At 40.9% G+C, this 27,923-nt stretch overlaps 1 protein-coding gene across 2 annotated transcripts; it reads left to right on the forward strand.

Annotated features, from left to right (window-relative positions):
- On the forward strand, window positions 1-27,923 carry LOC117388743 (putative ferric-chelate reductase 1). Of its 2 annotated transcripts, XM_033986326.2 has the most exons (15): window positions 1-234; window positions 7,074-7,207; window positions 9,585-9,673; window positions 9,745-9,904; window positions 21,948-22,145; window positions 22,594-22,695; window positions 22,838-22,979; window positions 24,022-24,129; window positions 24,552-24,667; window positions 24,955-25,041; window positions 25,121-25,212; window positions 25,688-25,746; window positions 25,818-25,961; window positions 26,550-26,569; window positions 26,642-27,769. In XM_033986326.2, the coding sequence occupies exons 1-15, from the start codon at window positions 30-32 to the stop codon at window positions 26,729-26,731; spliced, it is 1,746 nt and encodes a 581-aa protein (XP_033842217.1). In that variant the 5' UTR covers window positions 1-29; the 3' UTR covers window positions 26,732-27,769. The 2 variants fall into 2 exon arrangements, with proteins under 2 accessions (XP_033842217.1, XP_055086294.1); XM_055230319.1 differs by lacking the exon at window positions 26,550-26,569 and having other exon boundaries at window positions 25,818-25,975; window positions 26,642-27,923.

A 27,923-nucleotide genomic window follows, 5' to 3' on the forward strand; every position in this document is an offset into this window, starting at 1 on the left:
CTTGGGGTAGGAGTGTTCAGTGTGAAGTCATGGAGGGTAAGGGAGTGCTGGTGGCGCTGGTGCTGCTGCTGTTGGGTTGTAGGCTGGGAGTAGAGGCTTTCCAAAATGGGAAGGTGACTACTAGCTGTAAAACTATGATCCCTGGGCACGAAGCGACCAGCCCTCAGAATACAGAGTCCCCATTCACAGTGAGCACCCAGAAGACCAGCTACATGGCGGGGCAGGACGTCACAGGTGAGACTCTTGTAAAGATATTTCATTATTTCCCCAAACCAATTTTCATTCATAGATTTAGAGAAATATTGAAAAACAGATACTAATCAATACTAAACTAGATTGGATTTAAGCAAGTATCGACATTTAAAAAGTCACATTCACAGGACAGAAATGAACCTTTCCTGAACAGCTTTAGAATGATTTTGAATTCTCATCCATAGATTTAAAGAGGGGACTTCGAATGCTGATTTGTCATAGAAACCTCCACTTAATGGGGTATAAAGATGGTAGAGTAGCTAAAATCTGTATTTGTACTTGTAAGACCAATGTTACTTCAAAATAATATTACTCAAAGTAGAAGAACAAACCAGTAGTCTAAGAAATTACTCAAGTAAGAGTAAAAAAAGTATTTGGAAAAACTATACTCAAGTAAGAGTAACTTAAAGAGTATCTGTTGGAATGTAACATGTGATTTATAATTTGAAAGTTATTAATGAAAACATTGAATAATGCCCAAAATCTGGTATTTTCAAACAGACACAAAAATGAGACAAACTAAATCATATCTGAAGGAGCGCCGCAAGAAACAAATGCTCAAATCATTTCATTTTGTCAACATAAAGCTTTTGTCACTTGTAGATTTACAGTGGGAAGAGGAACCCAAACTTTTACTCATGTAAGAATACTGTTACTTCAATAAAAAATATTACTTAAGAAGGAGTAAAAGTATGCTGTTAGAAAAGTACTCTGAAAAGTATAATTTCTTAAGTTACTCAAATAAATGTAACTCAGAACTTAACCTCTTCTGAAGATGCATTATGTATCTTTCCTGATGGAGGATCTGACACTTTTTTGTCTCTATGTATGTAATGATATGAGCTCACCTTTCCATGGTTGGGTCCAGTAATTTGGTCTTTTGGTGTCACCTGGTTGTCTATATGGAGAAGGATGTTTGATGCCAGACTGTGACTTTCAGTACATTTCTAAAATAATAATGTAAGAATGTTCGATTTTGGTGTAAGGGTCAAAGAGGACCAAGAGTCTGAAACATAAAGTCAGAAGGGTTTAATGAGTTCCACACAATGAAAAGTGAACAATGAAGCAACGGACTCTACGGAAAGGATAGAAGAGAGTCCTGAGCTGTGCATGTTGACAGCTTTTATAGTGTCTCTCAATTTGTGTGTGTGTGTGTGTGTGTGTGTGTGTAAGGCAGGGTCTCTTCTGGTCTCCATGGCGTTACACATTAAGAAACTCTAAGCAAAGTTGAAGTAGGGGGTCACACATTCCTTGAGAGGGAGAGGGGCTGCAGATAAGAACTGGCATAACCAAAATGACCAGAACGTAGCTGTTATCTTATTGTCCACACGTCCTTGTAAGCCCCCTGCTCCATGGCGTCTTGGTGACACCCCTCCCCCCCCCCCCCCCCCCCCCCCCCACACACACACACACATATTCCATATCCACTGGCGAGCACCTGTTATTTACCTTAGCATTAGTAAGTCAAGATACCAGTTTGATGTAGTGCTGCACTGCTAGAAAATACCATAAAATAATGATATCAATACCAATTTGATTCCTGCCAGACCAATTTGGTATTAATACTTTGCCGCTGATATCATCAACGATCCCTGGAGCTGGCACGAGGCACTGCTCTGTCTGAGGCTTTAATCTGAAATTTATTTTAACACAGTCTGACCTGATTTAGCTGGAACTACAACGTGAAATGATTTGTGCTGTTAAACAAGTTTCTCTCACATAAAATTAGTCATAAGCTCGACAGCATCAGCCAGCGTTTTTTTCATTTAGTCACACCTTTTTGTTGAAAATCTAACAGCTAAACAGGACCATGAACACTCTTGAGTTTTCAAATGATCTTAAAACTTTGCTAATGTGCCCATTGTGTCACCATGGTAACTTATGGACATTACACCATAGAGATAGATATAGAACACCCCCAGCATGATGTCACTGCAAAGTATCAATTCTAATAGAGGAGGGTACCAACTGCTACTATACGTCTATACTGGGCTCTTTTTAATTAGCTCTAGTTTTTCTGAGGTCATTTACGAACATGCTGAGTCATTTCCATCCTGAAGATGTTATTTATATATTTATAATATAATATTGACACAGACTCAGTAATAACAAAGGTTGGGCCCTCGTGTTGACACTCATATCTGAAAGGAGACACTTGATAATCATTACATTACTGTAAGCAGACAATGGGCTAGGTGACTAAACACAAATAGGCAAGGCAAGTTTATTTGTATAGCACAGTTCATACATAAAGTAATTCAAAGCGCTTTACAGAATAAGAAAGACATTAAAATCATAATACAACAGATCAAAGCATAAATAATCACATATACCGTAATCATCATAAAATTAATATTAAAAGAGAAAAAGAGAATAAAAACCTTTCAGTCATATGCACAGATAAACAGAGCAGTTTTGAGCCTGAATTTAAACATTGTCAAAGTAGAGGCCTGTGTCACATCTTCAGGAAGACTGTTCCAGGTTTTAGCTGCATAAAACTGAAATGCTGATTTCCCCATGTTTAGTGCTGACTCTGGGCACCAGCAGGAGGCTACATTTTCTCCAGATTGATACTTTGCAGTGACATCATGCTGGGAGTGTTCTACATGTATCTCAATGGTGGAATGTTCAGCATTTACCATGGTGACATAATGCACACATTAGCAAACACTGCCAAAAAAGTTTTAAGCTCTCAAGAAAAATATACAACATATTTTCAGGAGCCTGCATTCAATAAGAGTGTTCATGGTCCTGTTGAGGTGTTCGATTTTCTTCAAAAATCTGATCCATGTGTAGATGATGTATTCAGGGCCTGCCTAAACCTGGGAGATTGAACTGGGCCAACAGCCATTGCTGTCAAACTATGTATTACAAATTATAAACAGTATGATGTTGTATGTATGTTATACAGAAAACAGAAAAGATTTAACATACTAATTTTATTATTATTATTATTATTATTAATAATAATATTTTTGTACTGCAACTTTTAGAAGCCTTTATTATTATTATTATTATTATTATTATTATTAGTAGTAGTAGTAGTAGTAGTAGTAGTAGTAGTAGTAGTAGTAGTAGTAGTAGTAGTAGTAGTAGTAGTAGTAGTAGTAGTAGTAGTAGTAGTATTGTGTCTTATCCAGCTGTTTCCAGCTTAATAGATAGACCTACATTTTATAGCCTACTGTGAGAAATACTACAGTCGGACTAGATTCAAACCCAGAGTCTGAGCCAGCAGAGAGTGGCTCTGGTTTAGCAAGTCTTAGCTGTGCTGATACTGTAAACCATCAAATATTAAGTATGACATATTTTTGTCACATCCCAACTCGATGTTGCTAAAACATCTGGAAAATATTGTAATCAATACATCAAGAATGGAACATAACACATACACCAACAAAAACCTTCAAAATGCTGGGTAAAAGATTGAAAAAACATGTTTTTATCGGGACTATTTCAAGAGGCAAGCATTTACCCTTCATATGTCCCATGAGAATAACCCTGTAATACCAGCTGTGCAAGGGAAACTAATTGGCATGGGCCACAGTTATGAATATCTTATTTTGTTTTTCAAACTACATAATGCATTGCTGGTACGCAAATGAAATGAACTGTATGTGAGATTTTTAATTCCATAAACATGACCTGACCTTCCCACATTGGCAAAGCAAGGCGAGTTTATTTATACAACACAATTCATACACAGTAATTCAAAGTGCTTCACAAGATATGAAAGGTATTAAAATGAGAATATCATACAATTATAAAATGAACACACATCCAAGTAGAACCATTTTGAGTCTGGATCATATGCTCCATTCATGTAGTCCTCTAGAAGTTGAAAAATTGGTTGAAAAAAGCACGTGAATGCTCACACAAGTCGGAAAAATAACTCAGGGATTGGGTGAAAATGAGCAGTCTGATTTCCACACCTGAAGTCACCTGCTGTGTGTATATTTTAAACATTTGAGTTCTTTGACTAAACATAATTATACTTACGTTGTATAACTCATATCACAAGAGCAATGTCTTGGCGGAAAAACTGGACATTACAGTAGTCTAACCTATTGGATAAGCCTCTTCGAGTCTGGTTTTGACAGTATACCTTTGATTTTTGTTTTTTGCATTGTAAAAAGCTCTGTAAGGAATGGGCATGTTTCCATGTGAATTTGATGTTCAGATCCACAGCATTGTGTAGGAAAAGGTTCCAGATCTTGAATTTTTTTTTAGTCCAGTTCTCATTCAGGTATTGATACCAATGCGTGGGTGGAGTACCTGGAAATGAGGAAGTGCCTTCTGTATAAACATATATAAGTTAGCCATAACAGGAGGGACCAGTGAGTGCATGACACAGCCGTGGATTTGCCTGTAGAAGTTTCCTCTGAACTGCAAATATGTGGTAATTAAACAAACTTACAGTAGTTGGCAGATTTGGTCAGGTGACGGTTTAGTTCTCTCTTAGCTTAGCATCCTGCAGTAGTCTCCTCTTTGCTGCATCACCGCTACTGATGTGGGGACACAAGTAAAAAGAGAGGTCACATCAAAGAAAACCGGTCTTTTCTATTATTGCCCAGGATGCACTGTCCTTGTTTCCAGAAACTCCACCCACGCCCTGGTGCCGAAAACCCAGCACCTGCAGCCTGGCATTAATCAGCTAGTGCTAGTGCAGCTTCTGCAGCTCAGTGAGCTCTGGATGTTTACAGTTTTTCTTTTCTTTATTTATTTATTTTTTAATTGAGAGATCAGGTTACATTTGTACAAACATACAGTTCCTTTAAAAGTGAAACTAGAATTTGATTTCAGAAACAAATCCTGATTCACACTTGTAGCTCGGATACACTATGTCTCTGTGACTGTTTTTTGTACCTTTGAGGGACACATGACAGGATGATCTGATCTTTGTGCTTGAGTTGGTGACCTGTAGCCACCTCCTCACCCTTCACAATGAGCTCTACCCAAAGCCCAGTGTCTTTATTAGAGACACATTGTTGTTAGCCTACAAGGTCTCACGTGTATCTTCTGCACCTCCCTGCTGTTCTCTGTCCATTCTTCTTAGAAGGCGTGTTCTGAGGAGAATGGGTTCAGTTTAAATGAAATTGTCTGATCATGTTTCAGTTAACATATTTTGTTCCTTTCTGAATAAAAGACAAAAGGACTCTTTATATTGCTGTAAAGTTTATAGTTGGTTACAGTGGGTGCTACTTTAAAGGACATATACTGTGCTTGTGTCTGCTATATAGTTATAATCTATGACACCCATAGATCATTATGCTATAATTGGGACATTTCAAATCATCAATCATTTAAAACAATTTAATAAAAGAAACAAATCTGCTGACTTTGGCCTTATAAAACTATGATGCCCAATGGAAACTGACATCATTATAACAAAGAGGCGTGTAGCTGTCCTCACCTTCAACAGATAGCTGCAAATCACGCCAGCAAGCCATGAATTTTTTTTTCATTTGTACCAAAATAACTACAAAATACTACTTTTCCATAGAGGAACAGAGCTCTAGCTTAGCACATACTGACATGAAAATGTGAACGGTAGTGGAGCTTAAACAACCTGAGAACCATTACAAGTCCTTTATTGAGACATGGACCAGCCTACATGTTTTGACACCTGAGTGTCTTTAGTGTCAAAATGTTCCTAAGCTCTTACTTAGGAACGCTACTCCCAAACCCTAAGCCCTGATGAAGTTGTCGAAACACATAGTCTGGTCCATGACTCATTAAAGAACTTGAGTGCCTCAGATTGTTTCAGCTCCACTACTGTTCACCTCTCCACGTCGATATGTGCTAAGCTACATATCTGTTTATCCATGATAAGTGGCCCTGTCCTTAAAGAACCCCTGTATCCTATATCCTTCTATCTGACTCACTAGAGCCCCACCAAAGCGTTCACCTTATCTCCTGTCCTTAAATACAGTTCCATATTCTGGTTGTTGAAAGAGGTGAGAGTTCACCTCAAGATTCATCTGATAATATACAGTACAAACAGAATAAAGTAATACATGCATACATAATACAATATAAATATAATAATAATATATCAAATATATCTTCTCTAGGTCATCTAAAGATTATGTTTTTAACAGTTTCATCATTAGGAATAAATGATGGTGCTAAGAATATCAAGTAACCAAATGCGCAGGGTCAGATTTTCTTAGAAAAAACAATTATACCATATAAAATTTTGAGTATTATTATAAATTAATGAGCTGGACTAAAAGTACAAAATAAAAACTGCAATGTGGCAATTTATAATAAATGGGGGGGGGTTAACTAAAGGTTAAACTAAAAACTGCGAGAAAAAAAAAGAGTTTTACCTGTAGTATCTGATTGTTCTCTTGTAAACTGTGTAATGCTACTGTGATGACTGTCATGTGCTATTCGCCTCTTGGCCAGCTCTCTCTTGACAAAGACATTGTGATCTCATGTGTGTTTTAATTGGTTAAAAAGTAAATTTTGTAATACTTAAAAAAAAACAAAAAAACAAATAAATTAGAAACAACCTTAGAAGCTACAAAGATCAATGCGAATAATTGGGACTGCTGCAATGAACAATTTAAAACAAAATATTACGTCTTGAATGGGGAAAAAGTCCTCAAAATGTCTCACAATACATGAAAATATATATTTATAAATAACAAATCATCTTTTGTATCCACTGTTTATAAAGGTGTGCATGTTCTGTGTTGTCCTGTTGTCCCATGTGAACACTCTGTGTATTACAGTCCCCCTCTGTCCTTTCCTCTGAAGCCCTCTCTGTGTGTTACACACCACCCCCGTTACTCTATGCCCTCCCTGCTCTGTTACAGTGATCCTTAGCACCTCCTCTCCCAAGTTTGAAGGCTTCCTGCTCCAGGCCCGGGAAGAGGCCAGTGGCTCGGCTGTGGGCTCCTTCGTGTCTACTCCTGTGGGCACTCAGACCCTCACCTGTGGGGGGGTAGCGGTAAGTCCTCACACCTCACCTTACACTTAAAGGAAATGCAGAATTGTCCCTGAACAAGACATGTCACCCATACTGCTTTCCTTCCAATCATAACATGAAATAACATGAAGGGCATGAGGAGGTAAAGGCTATATTGAAACAAAGCTATGCTTCCTTAGCCACACCCTCGGAACAGGTCTTATCTAGTTACTAAGTGTTTTGATTTCGGAGCTGTGCAGATAAGCAGAAATTTTGGAGTAAACAAAGAGCGTAACATGAGCGCAGTGATGTCATCTGTGCTCCAGAATAACCTTGAATATAATAATCCACTGTGTGGATGAAACTGATCTGTTTCTCTCATTTATTCAATTATGTGTTTTTATTGCTCAAAAATATTTTGAGAAAAAAAAAACATTCTTACTGAAAGCCTTTCCACAGATCTGACCTGTAACTGGTCTGGTAATACCATACTCAGGGACATTTAAGGCAAAGCAATAACATCTCCACTTCACAGAGACAAGGTAGCCTACCCATAGTGTACCTTTAAGGGAACTGTATGGAGCCTGCATTCTAACAATTAAAATAAAGTTACAACAATCTCAACTGAACATGGGTTGCCATTGTCTTAAAATGCAGATAGAGGACACATACAAGTTTTTCTAATTCTCAGTATATGGACCGGCCATGCCTCATATGGAAGCTCAGAACCTCCAGAATTCACTCACTGAGCTGCAGAAGTTGCACTAGCACTGAGTAATGATTGGCTGCTGGTGTTGGGCTTTACGTAGGTGACCATTCAGATCAGAGAGATTCCTTTTAGGTTTAAACCAACTGGAGCAGCATTATCAGCATTAAGATGATCTGATTAGATAATTATCTTGAAAACCAAAGCACACAATTCTAACATAAATAAATGGGACATCATGTCCAATGTTTTTTATAATTAAGAATATCAGCATTACATCCGTACTATGAACAGGGTCATTTGACCTAAGACACATCCAGTTTCTCTCCCTTGACATGTCATATTGTTCCCATAGTGAAAAAAGCACATTTCTTCTAGCTGTGCCTCCTTGCCAAGGTGAAGTTCTTTCTGCTTGGAGCTGACAGCTTGAGAATGCCGTCCATGTCTTTATCAATGCCCTCTACGCCAGGCTCAACCAGCCTCTACTTCATACTCTCCAACTGATGCAAAACGCGAAAGCCCGTCTCCTCTCCAACACTCCTAGGCATTCACATCTCACCCCTGTCCATCGCTACTGGCTCCTTCAGGTTTATAGTTCAGGATGAACTATTAAATCCTGCTGTATGAGTTCAAAGTTTGGGATTCAAAAAGCTGATTTGCAGACTCCTTTCCTTGAATTTGTCCAGTACCTACAGCAGTGGAGTGCCCTGTAACTTTGATTTCCATTCTCCACTCATCAAATGAAGTTAATTATGGAATAAGATAACAACATAATCGTCTTGTTTGTTATAAAGAGAAAAGTAGTTTTCCAACAACAAGGTCATTTACATGCCCAGAGGCCATTATTTTCTGTATACTTTCACATTTCCATAGCTGAGCACAAACAAAACCAGTCCTGTGAGAGTGGGGCAAACTGCTGAGTCACTGTCCCATACTTGCTCTGTGAAATCTGACCCCTGCCTGCCCCTGTGATCCAGACTGCACTGACATTTACAGTCAGCAGGGGTCGCTGTAACATTTATTACTGTAGGCTATAGGCCTATTGACCTTATTCCGCCCTGCCCACTTTTGCTGTAAATGCGTCTGAACCGCACTTCCGGTTAAGCAGGAATCCCATTCATTTTGATGAAGAATTTGGGTTTTGCCACTAAAATATGATTAATTTGTTTGTTAATTTGTGTAAAATGTTCAATATCCATATGCACCAACAAATCAATAGTACGCCAATTCTCTGGGAGGCTTAAAACAGCTCTGTAGTCCCTATAGAACGTATTTGCTGTCAGGGTTTGCAGCCCCATGCAAAATAACACATCCTGAATGACAAAGGCGGTGCTCATGAATAGCTTGCGCTTTTACAGTTTTAAAGAAGGTGCTATCACAACAGAACCTGTGTTGCCAGAGCTTTCTGCAGAAAAGATTTGAAGGTTTTAGAGAGAGAGAGAGACTGGTGAGAGCTGACACTTTCTCTTTGTTTCAGTGGGCCAAATACCACGACTTCAGTCTCGTCTGAGTTTAGCTGGAGAAAGTTGTTTTGCATCTACACACTGATCTGTTAGATGCAATGACAGAGTGACATTTTGTCTGGAAGTTTAGGGAGGTGATTGGTTTAGAGTCAAAGGTAGTGGGACTGTGATTGCCTGACAGTGACTGGCAGATGACAGGAGGGATTGATCATATTGTTAAACTCCATGTAACAGATGTGTTTTGTTTCAGAGCTCAGCGCTGTCCCACACCTCCAACGTCGACAAGAGCTCTGTACAGGTGACATGGAGACCTACGAGTAACCGGACTGTGCAGTTCTAGTAAGTCCTCTCTTTCATTCTGCTGTCTATAACCAGGCATGAATGGTAATCAGTATAAAATGTCTCTCTAGCACCACCTTCGTGCAGAGTTACCAGACATACTGGGTGGGTGTGGCTAGTCCTAAAGTCGAGTTCACTGGAGAGTACAACAGCAATGACAACAGCAATGACAACAGCAATGCCCATGACTCCTCCACAGCCCGGCCCTCCACTTTGCCTGCTACTCCTCTGGTGAGTCTCATGTAGCTCTGAAGTTCAGACATTTTAAATTAATATAAAAACCTTACAAAGAATAGACACACATGCCAACTGTTCCACAAATATATCTAAATGTTTGGACATAAAGCAGTCTGATTTTTATCCCTATGCCAAACTAGCCCGTTATCTGATACTATGACACCAGGTCACCAGTACCCTCAGCAGAGACCTCAGGGGCAGATTCACCCACAGAAACTCATTGAACCATGCCACACAATTCCGAGCTCTCATTCAAAGGTCCTATATTATATTATATTTTATTCTGGTTTTGTAAAGTGCCTTTTAAACAGCTCAGCTCATTCACATTTTACAACATTGTTGTAATAACGTGGCTGCCACCAGAGGAACTGTTCACTGAGAAGTGCCTGCCAAGAGCTGCTAACTTCATATTGAGATTCATATGTAGCATGGACAAAATGGTCACAGGAGACAGGGTTCATTTCGTGCAGGTTTAATATCTCTCCTTTAAAACAGTGACAGAGGCATGAATTAGTGCACAGTAGCAACTTGGTCTCCCAGCACACAGCCTGCTCTGTACTGACAGAGGGACAGAGGCAGTGTGCACATATCATGTGCAATATGAAATAAACAATAAAATATTCAAACCTTTAAAACAGTACACAGTAGCAACTTGGTCTCCCTACAAACAAATAAAATCAACATTAGCATAGCACAAAGCCTGCTCTGTACTGACAGAGGGACAGAGGCAGTGCGCACATGTGCTACAGGGTGTGTCACACCAATTACGGCCCGTGCGCAACAGGTACAAAGTGGAACCTTAATATTGTAACATGGAAATGAATGTTGAAACCAAAATAAAAACATATTTTACAAGGTTATTCAAAATGAAAAATATAACAAAATAAAACGTTTATCACTGATAGATTTTGAGAATGTTCACAAAAAAATTTTTTTTTGCTACATACTCCCCTCTGAACTTCTCAAAATTGTCCCAATAGACTGTAAACTGGAATCAGGGTAGCATTCACGCCAGCTAACATAGACAATGAATCTTTTACACATCTGCAACATAAATGTTTCCCTCTACAAAAAGGAAAAGCAACACTGAAAAGTTGGCCAGACTAAACAATGTACACTCGCAATGAGATAGCACCGTATACACAATCTCCTACAGGTAAGTTAGCGGCTGCTCCTCCCCATTAACTTGAAATTCATTGGAAGATGACATTCACAGCGACTTTGTAACACTTTGGTCACACCCCAAAAAAACTATTATTCTTTACAAAAATAAATTCCTAGCAAAATCAGAAACGGCATTACGTGTCTGAACATTTTTTTGTGTCATGTTTTGTATCAGTCTGTTAACTGGTTTCACTAATCTACCAGCCCTAGTTCTGAAAAGGCTGACTGCGTCAAGGACTGCTTCTTTAGATTCGGGCTGGTCACTAGAGGGTGCGGAGACTGGACTGGAAACACTGCTTCCCACTTCTCGATGATTACCCTCAGCATCCTGATGATCTTCAGGGTCAGACTCAGTGCATGACTCATAGACTAGATCTGGGGCAGCCTGAGGAGGGCATGAACTTGAAAGGGGATCTTCAAACATTGTTTCTTCTACCCACTCAGCGGTGCGATCAGCTACATTGTGATCCGACTCAACAAGTGACAAATCCTGACTGACACTGTTGGCATTGCTTTGTTCAGAGGTGGATTCAAAGGAGGACACTGACTCTTGCACGTGATTAAGCTCAAGTGGCAAGAAGTTGGCTGACAAGAGCAGGTTTCGGTGGACTACTTTCTCTTGCCCAGTTGCTGCATTTCTGACTCGGTAAGTATGACACTTGGGATATTTGGACACAACAGTGTAAATCAGGGGTCACCAACTTTTTTTAACCTGAGAGCTACTTTATGGGCACTGAGTCATACGAAGGGCTACCAGTTTGACGCTCTTCTGAAATAACAAATTTTCTCAGTTTGCCTTTAGTTATATATTATTAATAATGATAAATGATAATCATCTATGTGAACACACTGATCATGTTGCGTTGTGTGACTTTTTCACCGGTGTCGTGAAAAAAGCCTGTTGTTTACCCAAAACTGCGTTTAGCTCTGGGCTTGTTCTGCCCATAGTGTGGGGAGTGCGCATCCCCGTGGGGAGTGCGCGTCCCCGTGGGTAGTTAGTGTGGAGTTTTGTGAGACGTAGTGACGTGTCCCTCCACATTGTGCCGCTTTGCCGTCACCACCTTTGCCGTCGCTCCGCAGATGAGATACGCGCAGGTTTCTTTTACAGTCTTAAATTGTTGTGAAAGTGATCTCTTTATTTTCTACCATGTTTTGGAGTAAGAAACTGCTTTCAGCGCATCCTCACAGCGCTCGCAAGCGGAGCACTAGTTTTGTCACGCGCACAATACTGACCTTTGAAGTGAGTAGGTCAAAGTTCACCTTAACTTATCTAAACTTCACATATAATGAACATATGTTTAAGATATTGTCATTTTTAAATCTATATAAACGCAAGGGTGATAAAAAAAAAATAGCAACAGAATAAAATGAAATTTTAGATGCAGCTCATTAGTGAGTTGTGCTATTTTTAGAACCGGTCGGCGGGCGACTCATGTGGGGCTTGGGGGCGACATGGCGCCCGCGGGCACAGGGTTGGTGACCCCTAGTGTAAATATTGGAACACCACTTGTCAGCAAGCTTTCTACGGCCACGCTCACCCTTGTTTGTCAAGAGAACCTGGTCACCTTCCTGAATGTCTGTGCTTTTCACTTTCAAGTTGTACCAGCGAGCTTGGCGTCACTGACTGTCTTCAGTATTGGCTTGGGCCGCAGCAAGGGCCTCCTTGAGAGTATCTCTTACTTTTTTTACATAGCTGTCGTAGTCGGTGATTTCATTGTCTCTTTCTGCATTGTGAGACATAGCATCGACTGGAAGTCTGGGTATCCGACCGAACATCATGTAAAATGGTGCATAGCCAGTCAACTCATGGGCTGTACAATTATAGGCGAATGTCAATGTCTGGAGCATCTGTGGCCATTTACCCTTATCATGGGGTGGCAAAGCTCTGATCATGTTCCCCAGTGTCCTATTAATACCTTTTGGTCTGCCCGTTGCCCATTGGGTGATAAGGCGTGGTCCTAGATTTTTTCACTCCAGATATTTTCAACAGTTCCTGAATGAGCTCGCTTTCGAAGTTTGCGCCTTGGTCTGCATGGACTCTTTGAGGGAAGCTGTAGACACAAAAGTATCTGTCCCATAACTGACGGCCGACTTGTTTTGCAGACTGATCGGGGCACTGAAAGGCATGGGCCATTTTGGTAAAGTGGTCAGTTACCACTATAACATCCACGCTCCGACCTTTTGCGTCCTCAGCCGACCAAATCAAGACAGACAAGCTCTAGGGGGCTTGTCTTTTTTATGCTTTCAAGTGGAGCTCTTCCCTCTGGATCAAGAGTCTTACGACGCAACGTTTGCAGCATCTGACATATTCACGGGTACTTTGCTCCATATTGATCCAAAAGAAGTGCTGCCTGGCAAGATGTAAGGTGCGGCTCTGGCCTTGGTGCCCAGCATCGTTGTGCACACCATGGAGGACTTGGCCAACTAGGGAAAAGGGTGTCACATACTGGTGTCGCTTTCTGCCAGTTGTTAGGTCTTTGCACACCCGGTACAGAATGCTATCAAGCATTTTCAAATTCTCCCACTGCTTGAGGAGCTTCAGGGCTCTTGGAGACAGATTGGACTTCTCTCTCCTTGACGGCCGCCTGCCACGTGTAACAAACGGTATGACTTGACCAATGGTGGCGTCACTTCGTTGTGCGTCTTGGAGTTCTTGAACAGAAAACACGGGTAAAGTAGATTGGCCTGGGGGCATTAACCTCTCTATATCCTGAGCTAGCCAAGAGAACACCCTTTGCTCTGAGCTCTGGTCCTCATCTAGCTGACCTGACAGAACTGCTGACACTTCCTCATCATTCAGTGACTGATGTTCTAAGCACGATGTGACACTGAGACAGTTCACTTCTTGATAGTCTGCACTGGCCCTAAACACTTCCTGAGCTGCGTCTTAACTGAGTTGCTCTGACTCTCTCAACAAGCTCTCGTGGGCTCTGTTACCAGTCTCCGAGAAACTCTGCCTTTAACAAAAGGTTGGCGGCTTAAGGCATCTGCGACAACGTTCTTACTGCCTGGTATGTATTTGATGCTGAAGTTGTATGGCGATAACTTCGCCACCCATCTTTGCTTGCACGCATCAAGTTTGGGCTTTGTAAGGATATAGGTTAGAGGGTTATTATCTGTCCAAACAGTGAACATGTTGCCCTTGAGTCAGTGGCTGAATTTATCGCAGACTGACCATTTTAGCGCCATAAACTCTAACCGATGGGCTGGATATTTGCTTTGTGCACGTGTGAGAGCTTTGCTGGCGAATGCAACAGGCCGAGCTTTTGTTTCTCCATCTTGGATTTGAGATAACACAGCACCTAGTCCATCCATTGAGGCATCAGTGCACAGGATGAACGGTCTGCTGAAATCTGGGTGGGCTAGGACAACAGACTCTAAAAGGGCAGTTTTAAGACATTCGAATGACTCTCTATGTTCCTGTCTCCAGTCACTGGCATGCAACGTCCTGAATGCCGCAACACCTCGCATTTTCCCCTTCTTCCCTTTTGGAGCAGCAGTGAGTGCAAAAAGGGGCTTGGCAATACTGGAACAACTTTGGATGAACTGCTGGTAGTACATTCCCATGCCCAAGAATGATTTGATTTTCTTCTGCGAAGGAGTTACACCATCCTCCATCATGAGATCTGACTCTGTCATAGAGGTGATGGCCTTGATCTTGTCAGGATCGGTTGAAACTCCATGTCCATCCACAACATGACCGAGAAACCTAACACTCCTTCTGAGAAGTTGGCATTTTTTTGGGGCTAGTTTTAGTCTGTGAGTTTTCAGCCAGCTAAAGACCATTTCCAGCCTTTTCAGGGCTTCCGGCTCGTCATGCGCATAAACAAGGACATCATCTAAATAACAGAGAAGTGTCAAAAAGTTCTGGTCCCCGAAAATGCTCATCATTAGTCGCGTGAAACTCGCAGGACTGTTACATAGGCCTTGCGGGAGTCTATTGAACTCATAAAGGCTCATGGGGGTTGTGAATGCAGTGTGCTTCTTATCCTCCTCCGCCATAGCAATGTTATAGAAGCCTGAGGTGAGATCCATTGCACTGAATATGGCACTTCCTCCGAGGGCTGCCAGACAATCCGCCTGGTGGGGTAATGGATGAGCGTCTTTGATAGTGCGCGCATTTAACCAGCGGTAGTCCACACAGATTCTCAGATCTCCGTTCTTTTTCCACACAAGGACCAACGGTGATGCCCATTCACTGTTCGATTTGCGGATGATCTCTAGCTCTTCCATTTCTGAGAGGACCTCTCTGAGTTTGTGGTATTGCCTAGGGGGGACTCGACGGTAAGGGAGTCTAAATGGGCGAGTGTCGAATAGATGGATTCTATGGACAATGTCTTTAGCCGAACCACAATCAAGTTTATTTTTTGAAAAGACATCCTCATATTTTTGAACAAGCTGCAGGAGTTGACTTTTCCAGTAGGATGACACCTCACAAGAGTCAATGTCCAGATTTCAAGGCCTAGCTTGGTTAAAGTGTCTTGGTGGCTTTGGGTGTGGTCAGCTTGCTCACCCAACATTGTCTGATTCCTCATTTCCAGTGGTTCAACAGCTCCTGTGTCCTCATCCAAATCCTCAATTGCAACGCAGGCAGACACCTCTGCAATCTTTGCGCCTCAGAATGACTGGCTTGTTGGAGGTGTTAAGCACTCTGACTGGGATCCACCTGTCACCATGCATGTTGGATACAGTCCTGCACACGATGATGGAATTATTGTGTGTGAGACTCTTGGTTGGCTCGAGTCAGCGCTGCTTAACATCTGTTTGGCCTCTTCACTGATGGTACATGCCATCGAACCAGTTTCAAGTAGGGTTTTGAGGGAGACTACATCCTCCACCTGTGCATTAGTATAGAATAGACTGTCCGCTTTGTCAAGCCTAACTATGTCTTGAAATAGCACAACAGTGTCTGGGGGTTAGGCTGTCACACATTCAGAGTAGATGGACTGGGCATCATTGTTAAGTTTGAGGGTATCTTCTACTTTATCACTCACACAGTCCCCTCCCATATGTGAGCGCATTAGTTTCCCTGAAACAGTGGGGCTGGGGTACTGCCTTGTTGAGTTGCGGGGGATTTATTACAGTCTTTTCTCTGGTGTCCGACTTCTAGGCAGCCCAAACATCTTTTCTCTTTCATACAATGTGAACGTGTTGAGTGAGAGTTTTGTCCACAGACGTGGCATGGAGATGGACGGCCAAATGAGGAGGACTGTGCTATGGCAGCAACTGGTGCAGGCTGACTTGTACATTCCAGCACCCTCTCCAACATACTCAGCACTCTCTCTAATGCATTTGACTCTGGGACAGCTTGTTCACTCACCTTGACAGGGCTAGTTACCTTGGCTGTGTTTACATTGGAGTACTCTGCGTTACATGTTGGAGGGTCAACATTTGCTACAGCTGTAGCCACACGGAAGGCGTGTGCTTTGGGCAAGGCTGCAGGTAACTTTTTAGCTTGGCACTCCATCTGATGTTCATCTATAGCTTCCTGCACTTCAGTGAGTGACCATTTACTGATGGGCTTACATTTGAAAACACAAGCGAGATTAGTATCAGGGCAGTTTCTGATAAACATCATGGATATTTCTGAGTCCATATTGTCCATTTTACCACCTTGGCACTTTAGATGTCCATCAGCTGCTTCAGCAGCTGTGTTTAACCTGATCCAATAGTCTACTGGTGTTTCTTTGGCTGATGGCTGGGTGGCATAGAAATCAGCTAATGGTAGACAAGAGCCAGGGGTCTCACTAAAGTAGCATCTCAGAATACTGTATATTGTTTCTGGAGTTGCTGGGGTGTTGCTACTTTTCAGCCCCACTTTGACAATACTTTTTGCCCTGCCAAGGAGATGGTTTAACACTTCCTCTGCTTGCTCACTGGGGGGTGGGTCTTTTTTATGCAAGTACACTTCTACAGTGTCAATCAACTCATGAATGGAGTACTTGTCTGCACCATCACCACGATACATGGGGGGTTCTTTAACGTCTGGTCTAACAACAAGACTTATTCTGGAGAGGTCAGCAGTTGCATTTAGTGTTTCTGACCTGGATGACATGCCTATGGCTAACATCATCTGACCCAAACAGTTTTTTTTAGGGATAGGCCCCGGAGTTTCACTCACAAAAGTAAATAACCCTCTCCCTCTCCCAGCGGGTGATAATACATCATAGGTCTCATCACTTTTATGTGCCATGGTTAGAACAAATCAACCAAAAGTACCACAAAACAATGACTCAATCAAAAAAAAAAATTGCAACTGCTGAAATAAAGCCCTTTTTTGTTATTGAGCTAGGAGGCGCTATATTCGACCCACAGTCTTATAACTGACGACTATACCCTGCCAAACAAAATGGCGACCAACATGATCCGCTTGAAGACCAGCTTGAACTCCGGGCGTCACGAGCACACAGCAGAACCTCGGTGATCGGCAGCAGCTAATCAAGGGATCCGGGTCACGGCACCAGTTTTATGTAGCATGGACAAAATGGTCGCAGGAGACAGAGTTCATTTTGTGCAGGTTTAATATCTCTCCTTTAAAACAGTGACAGAGGCATGAATTAGTGCACAGTAGCAACTTGGTCTCCCAGCACACAGCCTGCTCTGTACTGACAGAGGGACAGAGGCAGTGTGCACATATCATGTGCAATATGAAATAAACAATAAAATATTCAAACCTTTAAAACAGTGACAGAGGCATGAATTAGTGCACAGTAGCAACTTAGTCTCCCTACAAACAAATAAAATCAACATTAGCATAGAACGTTGTTTTTTTTTTTTTTTTGTATTTTTATAAACCAAAAATTATTAACCTCACAATTATAAACTTTATATTATACCAACAATGTTAAGACAAGTGCTAGATTAATTTTTCAGGGAGACAGTGGAGCATAACTCACCAGCACAAAACCTGCTCTGTACTGACAGAGGGACAGAGGCAGTGCGCACATGTGCTACAGGGTGTGTCACACCGGCCCGTGTGCAACAGGTACAAAGTGGAACCTTAATATTGTAACATGGAAATGAATGTTGAAACCAAAATAAAAACATATTTTACAAGGTTATTCAAAATGAAAAATATAACAAAATAAAACGTTTATCACTGATAGATTCTGAGAATGTTCACAAAAAAAATATATTTTGCTACACATACACAGCACAGTACTTCCTGCATTACCACTTATGACATCACAATGTGGAATCAAGCATTTTTACATCTGGAGCAGTAGACGCATCCGACATGTGTCAATGACACAAACACAACTACAGGTATGGTTTTTTTTTGTTGTTTTTTTTGTTGTTTTTTTTGTGCTAAATTTAAAAGCTCTAAAAGTTTGATTTAGCATAATATAGGATCTTTCAATTGGGGACAAAACATGGAATATGGAATGGTTTACTACAGTATTATATCTACACAACTTCTACAAACAAATTAAGACATTCTTAAAACACTACTCCTGCATGTGCAATTAAAAATCACATAATCTTAGGTGTTTGGCAGTCTCATTTTCCTGTGTTCTTTCTCCTGTCTCATGGACTCATGTGTAACTGTTTGTCTGTCCCAGAGTCTGCTACTGCTGCTCTTCTGCTGCTGGGCCCTGTGATGTGTCCCCACCCCCCTCTGTGTGAGCTGTGCACCTCCGCTCCACCAGGTCATCTCATCCTCTGAATAACCAGCGCTCTTCAGTAGAACTGAGAGTTGGCCATAGCTAACACAGCATCACAGTATCACCCTTTTCCCCTAGTAGCCATAGACTGTATACAAAAGAGGACTAAGGGAGTGTGAAGTCACCCATAGCACTCAGCTCCACCCAAATTAAACTCACTCAGGGTAGCAATAATGGCAGCTAATTTGTAGTTGTGCTCCATATGGTTTAGCAAATGGTAGAGGCTTAGCAACCCTGCTATCAGGAGTGACCTCAAGGAAAAACGGCACCAGATTTATCTGTTGTTTAGGTTTATATTTTAATTTACGAACACAATAGTGAAATAAAAAAGACCAAAACCAAAATAATGAGTCTGACAGTAGCAGTTACAGAAAAGGGGCAACATTTTTTCTATAGAAAGTGAATTGGAGCCAGAGTCGACGGAGCCCGAATCACGTCCATGCTCACTTCCGATGTGGACTCTGTCCATTTATATATACAGTCTATGCTAGTAGCCATATGACACTGTACACATTGTAGGCATTGCTCAGAGTGCACCCAGTTAGCATTAGCAACCATTAACTTACTGTGATTTGTCTATAATCGACCTGCAGCCTTCTTCATAGAGAAAGATAGTTTTATGCTAAAGGGCCTACTCTGTCACATTTCTGGTAAAGCAATAACATCTCCATGGTGATAAACAGGCAATGAACCATCCACCAGAAAAGTTAGTGCACCTTTAAATAGTAAAGAATATATTTGTTATTCTATGGTACAATATAACCTTGATGTACCAAACCTTGTGCCTTCTTTATTGTAGATGTCTCTGTAGTCTCTCTGTGTGTGTAATAAACAATCTTGTGTGTGTGTGTGTAATAAACAATCTTGATCCAATGTGGCTTGTGTTTGGGTCATTCTTTGAGTTTAAAAGGGATATATTTTGCTTTTTCATTTCTTTCAACACTTTTGAATGCCAATAGAGATCAATATAATATTATTATATTAGATTACATTACAGCACAGTAATGACATGACAATAATATGGAAATAGCCCGGTATCACGAGGGATAAATGCATTTTTCAACCCTGTTTTTATATTAGCATAGTGATCATTTGTAATATGATATCAAACAAAGATAATTTTATTTATTTGACATTTCAGTGAAACACAATTATCATACACAAGAATTTCAATGTGTTTCTGAGGGGTGATATTAAAAAAGATGTAAAAAGGTTTGTGGTCCTATAATCTCTGCAGAGCTCTGCTCAATGCAACAGTTGTTTAGCTGAAGTCTGAATATTTTAACAAATGAATTTGATCTTTAGAACATCATCATTGAGTTGTGATGTGCAACTTATTTTAGTACTTGATTGTGCCACTGAAATTCTATGACAACATTTTTTACCAATGACATAAATACAATAATAAAGATCAGACCAGTTCCTGTGTTGCTATTGAGCCACAGAAGATGAGTTCTTTCCCATCGCAATCCATCCATCCATCCATTTTCTTCCGCTTATCCAGAGCCAGGTCGCGGGGGCAGCAGTCTAACCAGGGACTCACCCCAGACACGTCCTCCAGCTCCTCCGGTGGGATCCCAAGGCGTTCCCAGGCCAGCCGAGTGACATAGTCCCTCCAGCGTGTCCTGGGTCTTCCCCGGGGCCTTCTCCCGGTGGGACATGCCCAGAACACCTCCCTAGGGAGGCGTCCAGGAGGCATCCTGAGCAGATGCCCGAGCCACCTCAGCTGGCTCCTCTCAACGTGTAGGAGCAGCGACTCTACTCCGAGCTCCTCCCGTGTGACTGAGCTCCTCACCCTATCCCTAAGGGTGCGCCCAGCCACTCTGCGGAGGAAACCCATTTCGGCCACTGGTATCCGCGACCTTGTCCTTTCGGTTATTACCCAGAGCTCATGACCATAGCGAAGCTCTCGATTTACCGATCAATCTACGCCCTCACCTATGGTCATGAGCCCATCGCAATCAACCTCCTAAACCCTACTGTATGTTGCTTCTTACAATATTCTTACCAAATATTGTACAAAAACAAATAATGAAGTTAAATGAAAATAACATATTTAACATCTTTATTTTTAGTGAGGGGAACAGTGCATGAATTTAAATTCGTTGTAATGATGATGATCACAGTCTGAACTTGAAGAGAACATCGTCCAAAAGTGCCAAATGCGCTGATGGCCTCTGTCATATAAACATCTGAGCCACAGAAAAGCTGATGATAATTCAGTGAGTCCAGACCGTGGATACAGTAGGATGGTTTTCAAACAAGTTCAGTTTTGCTGATTATCATAATTTTGATAAGTATGATCACATTCTGCCATTCAAATACAGTGAAGAAACAGTGCTGCTGCTTCACTCTTGCTAAACAAACAAGTTTGCAAGTGAAGAATGCAATAGCATCACTTGTAGGCTTTCGAAAAGACAATATAATGGCATGTCTTTTTAGTAATTAGTTTACAATAACCCTGGGTACTACTGTAGTCTACAAATATATAGTCTTCAGTCAACCATGTTTGCCAATGGAATATTGTGGTGTCTGAAACTCAACAATAATTATAGAAGATGCATTTACCTGGGTTGAATTCAAGTCACTGAAGAAATCTTTTGGATCAAATTTCTAATGTTTGCTTGTAGGGGGCAAAGTGGTCTGTTGTCCTGGGCTCCAGAACTTAGGGACCCAGAATTGGAACCTCTGCCTGATCATTTATATTAGAGGGGGGCCTATGTGAGCCTTTTTGCACTGGGCCCCCAAATTTCTGTTGACGGTCCTGGTGTGGTTTTGTGTGTTAGTGGCCAGTGGACAGCCCCCCTCCCTTCAAAGCTGTGATGTGGTCTTGGTCAAAATTGTGTGTGTTTCAACAGTGAACTTCATGTGAAGGCAAGTGAGAGACGGTGCAGGCACCATTTTAGACACTAATGCCTACATTTTAACACATTTGCAAGAATGTTTATTATGGACTATATAAGACCCATTTAGACAGTAAAAAAAAGTGCACACGCCTATGCACTTGAGTGTAGATGTTTGAGATGGGCATTTTGATGCCCAAAAGTTTGACTTTTCCAACAGGTATTTGATGCATCGTTTCCTTTAATGCCAACACCTTGTTTGGTCTGAATGCAGCATAAGACTTATAAATTAAGATTTCCATGTACTAGGAATGAGCAGAGATGTGATCCGGCCCTGTGGCGGTGCCCTGTGCTCTCCCTTCACAGGACATTTCATCGGGAGGCTGTGGAGAGTCTAAGGTGTGCTTTCTGAACCCTCCAGACTGTGACCCAGCACAGAACCCTGCTAACTGTTACTTCCTGTCGGCCACGTTGGTGTCACCTGGGTCCTCTGCCGTCCAGTACCAGATGTCCGGCCCCTCTGACGGCTACATCTCCTTCGGCTTCTCAGACGACCAGGAGATGGTAATGTACTGAATGTTAGATTGGGGTGTGTGATCTTTGCTTGCATATTGTTTCCTTCTGCACATTTTATAGTTCATTCTTTCCATAAGATGTGCAAATTCAACCAAGTATTCAGTCAAGTATTTTCTCTGTCCTGTAAAGTGTTAATCACTGTCAGCCAATCACAGCCTGCTACCTTTGCCTCTTAACTGATCACCTTTCAAGCCTAATATAGCAAATGTTCTCTCGCCTTCATCTTTCCATATCAGCAGAAGAACCATCAGCCTGCTCAGCCTTTTCATCTCCTCCTCTTCACCTCCATCAGTAGCAGATATTTTCCTAAGAAATCCATCATTCTCTTACTTCATCCCTCCCTTGTTTCTGGACTAATTTATCTTTCTGTTTCTCTTCTGGTTAGAAAACATGTTAAAAGGACAGATTTATAACTGACATTTCGTCTCTTCTGAAGGGCAATGACGACATATACATTTGTGTTATGGACGACAGTGGCCTGGTGCAGCTACAGCACGCCTACTCCACCGGATCAACCACACCACAAAGTGTTCCTCTGGTAAAACATGAATATAAAACATGAGTCTAGAGAGTGAGGATGGAGAAGAGTCAGTTAATAGTAATATAGTGGCGAGACAGTACTAAGTTAGTCAGATTCATAAAACTGAATAAAAACACAACAGATGATTGTTCTTTTGCAGGGCAACATTTCAGATATACAAACGTCAGTGGAGAACAAAGTGATCAGATGTTCCTTCATCTCCACCAACAGCATCTCCACCCAGAGGAGCAGCAGCAGCCAGGCCTATTACCTCCTGTACGCACACGGCCCCAGCAGCAACGGTAAGAAGAGTGGGCTCAGAACCAGCTTTGTGGAGCTCAATCAGTGCTGATTTTAGTATGACTTTAGTCACGGGTATTGTCCGATATGAATACTCAATGTATTTATTTGGGATATAAAATAATTTGTTGTATGATTGTGTAAAAATACAAGCATACTTTCACTTATGAGCTGAAAAAGATGAATCTGATGCACTGAGGGCAAACTGGGACTGACACATGGCACACAGAGATTGCAGCAGTGCAGAAAAATATTGTTCCCACATATCAGCTAAATTTTCAATATTGGACCGATACTGATGTCTGGGGAAATCCAATATTGCCAAAAGCCGTTCTCTAGACAACTATTCCCTCAGACACTGAAGGGATTCATCATTTTTCATTATAATAAACATGCTATAGTGAAAATAATAACTGGAAAGGGTTTTGTCCATGTAGTTGAGGAAAAAAGAGCTAAAAAGAGCTTGCCAAAAAAAAAACCAAAAAAAAAAAACCCTACGACGAAATGCATAAACAAGTGGCGGCAAATAAAATTCACTATAAACGACGCCTACCCATTGTAAGCGTATATACATAAAAATGTCTTTCCTCAGTAGAGATATATTGTATAAGCAGCATATAGGGTCAAAGTGAGACCACTATGTGCTGTCTGCATCTAATTATAAACAGTCTATTAAAGCTGTGAAAAGTGCTAATAAACACATTACAGTAAATAATTAGAGTGTTAGGAATGTGTAATCAAAGCAAGAAATAACTTTGGTTTGTGTTTTGACACAGTAAGAATCAGGTAGGCCTGCAGTGATTTAATTATAGCAGCATTAAACCTTGGCTCCCACTTGTGATTTTCAGAGGCCTACGCAGGTGCTTTGGTGGACAAGTGGCATAGCTTTGGTTTAGATTTATCCACAGCTAAGCGTTTGTGTTTAAGTCTTGTTCTCTTTAAGAGTTGTTTTTTCAGCCCTCACTGTTTTTGTTATGTATTTTTTTGTAGACATCCTATAATAATCCTGTGTGTGTGTGTGTGTGTGTATATGTCTCTGTACAGGACAGATCAAAATCCACACAGGGACATTTGTCAGTAGGGACAGAGTGGACATCACCAAACCTGGACAGGTGCAGAGCGTCCAAGCACCTGCCATCATCAAGGCTCATGGTGAGGCCTGGACACGCATCTAAGCAACAAATGTCATTATAAAGATCAATCATAATAAATGAAAACATTTCAAATCTGAATCAGACTCACCAAATATTCATACTCATAGTTGCACGAAAAGCATTAAGGTATTATTTATGAGACTAGAAATATTATTATTAATATAGGTATCAATATGAATTTTATGAACAAACAATACACACTTTTTATGCAGTTTAACTAAAAGTCTAGTCTAATTTGTTCCTCCAAAGTCTGTGTCTGCCCCAAACCACACGCTTTTACTGACAGAGGATTAGCTGTTGGCCTCTCCATTTGTTTGTGGGCAGAAAATTGCATAGAATTGAACCATAAGGAGGTTCAAATAGAGCCAATATTCATGTACGCCTATAATCTATGTTTTCTGTGCTTCCTTCTGCCCATAGGTGCCCTGATGCTGGTGGCCTGGATGTTCACGGGCTCCCTGGGTATGATAGTGGCCAGGTTCAACAAGAAACTGGCCCACGGTACCAGGCTCTGTGGAAAGGACATGTGGTTTCTGGTGAGTTACTGCACAATACAGTAGTGCACAGTAGGGTGAAAAAGCAGCTGAATGCACATGAGGTTAAACCTATGGGTATGGGTATTCATCACTTAGTGGGGACAAAAATCTGTACACACACATTATGGAGACCTGCCTCCCTCCTAGGGACAAACGTCAGGTTCCTGATGTCATTAATCCTTTATTATCAGATCAACTGAAGTTTGCATCAGTTTCAAGGAAATGAATGGAAGTCAATGGAATGTCACAAAAATGGAAACCTAGCATGTGTGTGTGTTTGTGTGTAGGTGCATGTGTTGGTGATGTGCCTTACCGTGGCAATGACCATCATCGCCTTCATCCTGGTCTTTGCGCATGTCCGCACCTGGTCTGGGGTCAGTCTCTGTCCACATCTCAGCTCTTATTTTAACTGTAGAGTTAGAGCAGGAGTATAATGCTGTTGTGTGCCTTCAGGGGGCGCACCCTGTGTTGGGCTGTTTGGTGATGATCCTGTCCTTCTTCCAACCACTAGGGGCATTGCTACGATGTGGGCCTCAGCATCCAAAGTGAGTGTAAACAAGCTGCATTTCCTATACTGTGCTGTACTTCTATATTGTACTGTAAAGTAAACATGTTTGATTGTTAATGATGCATTTAAAGTGGGGGTATTATGCTAAATCAGCTCCTTTTAATATGGTTTTCTCATCAAAAACATGGCTAAAGAGGTTTGAGATGTCATCCATGAATGTTTGAATAATCTAGTGATCTCTCCACATATCTTTTCTAAGGTTCTCCCACAAGCCTAGTAACCAGGAAGTTATCTGCAATGCTCCGTGTGCTTCCACCACACAGCCCGTCACTGCTCGATTTGGCACAAAACTTAAAACTTATTAAACGTTTTAATACAATGTTTTCAGCAAATATAGCATTTTCAAAACAATAAAGGGCAACATGGTGATCTAAATATGTTGTGTTAGCAATTAATACCCCACAGAAGTGTAATACCCCCTCTTTAAGTAGATAATGAATCATATTTTCCAGGCGCTTCCTCTTTAACTGGTCTCATGCTCTGAACGCTTTGGCAATAAAAGCTTTATCTGGTAAGATTTTCTCTTTAAATGTTTACTCTCGCTCCCTATATTTCTTTGAATATTTTGCACTTTTTACATAGTGGCGGCCATTTTTACCGGACTCCAGTTGATTGACAGCTCCCAGAACCAATGGCTGCCGAAGGTGATGGGAGGCTTTGTGGCATGGGAGGCGGTCTACTTCCTCCTGTCTGACCTGAACTTAAAGTGGAGCCAGAAAAGTGAAGGTATAATACTTTTGGTTTTGGATGTATTTCATTGAGTAATACTGATCAGTTCAGTCATTTGTATTTTATTTTATTAACAGTTAAACTTAATGTTACTTATCCAAATATACAGAACTTAAAAGGTCAATTTTTATCTCATAGCAAAGGATCTATAGTTAGTTAACCAGTGATGCCAAGGTTTTAAGTGTTAAACCAGTATAGTGAAACCCACCAGAATGCATTCGAGTAAAAAGGTAGTAGTAATAGAAGCTACTACTCAAGTACTAAGTCTGAACGTAAAATGTATTTGAAATCTTATTAATGATTTATGAATTAATGTAGTTGGACATGATGCACAGGTTCTGGTACTTCCAAAGAAAAAACGCAAACATTAAATAATATCTGAAGTAGCGATGCAAGAAACACAAATAATTTCATATTGAGGGAATTGGGAAGAGTAAGCAAAACCATCACTCAAGTAAGTATAACCTACTCTATTGCGTAAAGTAGGTACCATTTCTCCAAAAGTCATGTAACTGAGTACTGTGATGAGGGGAGTACAGCTTTGCTAATATAATATACCGATATATATATATTTTTATTTTACAGATACTCATCTACTAAATGTGGTAAGGACCAAAATCACATATACTATAAATATTGCTGACCTATTCAACTTACAGTAAACATGTTGTATCCAGGTGATGGGTGGTCCCCTGGTTCCTGGGCTCTTCCTCCTGGGGAACCTGGCCTTCCTGGTGGCTCTGCTGGCGGGCATCGGCATGTCCTGACCAACACTACCGAGCTGTTGTACAATCCATATGCATCTAATCTGATTGTACATATCTTTTCATATTTTTGGAATGATTAGTAAAATGAATAACACTATAAACTCCACTGTTCAAAACATTAAATTGTAACTAAACACCACAACCACATTTCAAATAGAGCTGCTAAACGGGGCAGTACCTGGAGGACTAAAGGGGAGAGTGAGAGTGGAGGAGGGGTGGACATAGAGTCTGGATATATGTGGGACATTGTGATTGGTCTAACGGGTATTCACACTTCAAACCCCACCCCTGCAGTTTTTGTAATCAGAAACACCTGGCTGTCATGTGTGATGTCACGTAGTACTTCAAATTGCTGCAGCCACTGGAGTCAGTATGCACTCAGTTTTTAACAAAAAAAGCTGCAAATTTACCTAGTTTACACTAAAATTGCCAAAACTGACTAGAAACTCCATATAGACAGACATATTAAAACACCATATAGACAGTTTAGCAGCAAAAAGTTGATTTAGTGTTTACTTTCACTTTAAAGGAGCCTGTATCTGATTTTGAGTGAGTGAGGAACATGTTTTAGTTTGAACTTTTAACCTCACTCACTTAGTCCTTTCTGCTGTAGTGATATTGCACCATGACAGAGAATCAAGTGCCTGGGATAGTGGGCTTGTTATCTATTTATCTACAAACTAATCACAGAGAGAAATGATCAAGGCTCAGATGTGTCAGGCAGTTGGTTTCCCATGATTCTTAGTAACAATGTGCCTGACCAGACAAAAAGAGGTAACCGTCTGTAGCTTCTGTATTAGTTATTACCAGGGAAAAAAAGCCTTGTAAGATGAATAGCTTATATTTTACAGTCTCAGTGTTTGTCTTATTTATCAGCTTTTGATGTAATGCATGATGCAAAGAGCACTTCTGTTTACAAGAATAAACTAAAATCAGGTACAGGCCCTTTAAAGTGTGCACAGCAGTTGCACTCTGTTGCCCTCTGTTGATCAATTCCTATATCACACCAGAAATCATGGAAACTTTCATTTTCAGATCAAGTTTTGATAATTAGATCTTTTAAAATGTACCTGTTATGCTAAATTACTTTTTAAACAAATGAGCATTTTTATGTTTTTTAACTATTGATTTTTTAAAATTAATTTGTACATTTTGTATTTGTCATTGAATAAATTAAAGATTAACCAGTTTG

Source organism: Periophthalmus magnuspinnatus, chromosome 20 (genome assembly GCF_009829125.3).
Source record: "Periophthalmus magnuspinnatus isolate fPerMag1 chromosome 20, fPerMag1.2.pri, whole genome shotgun sequence".
Taxonomy (NCBI): domain Eukaryota; kingdom Metazoa; phylum Chordata; class Actinopteri; order Gobiiformes; family Gobiidae; genus Periophthalmus; species Periophthalmus magnuspinnatus.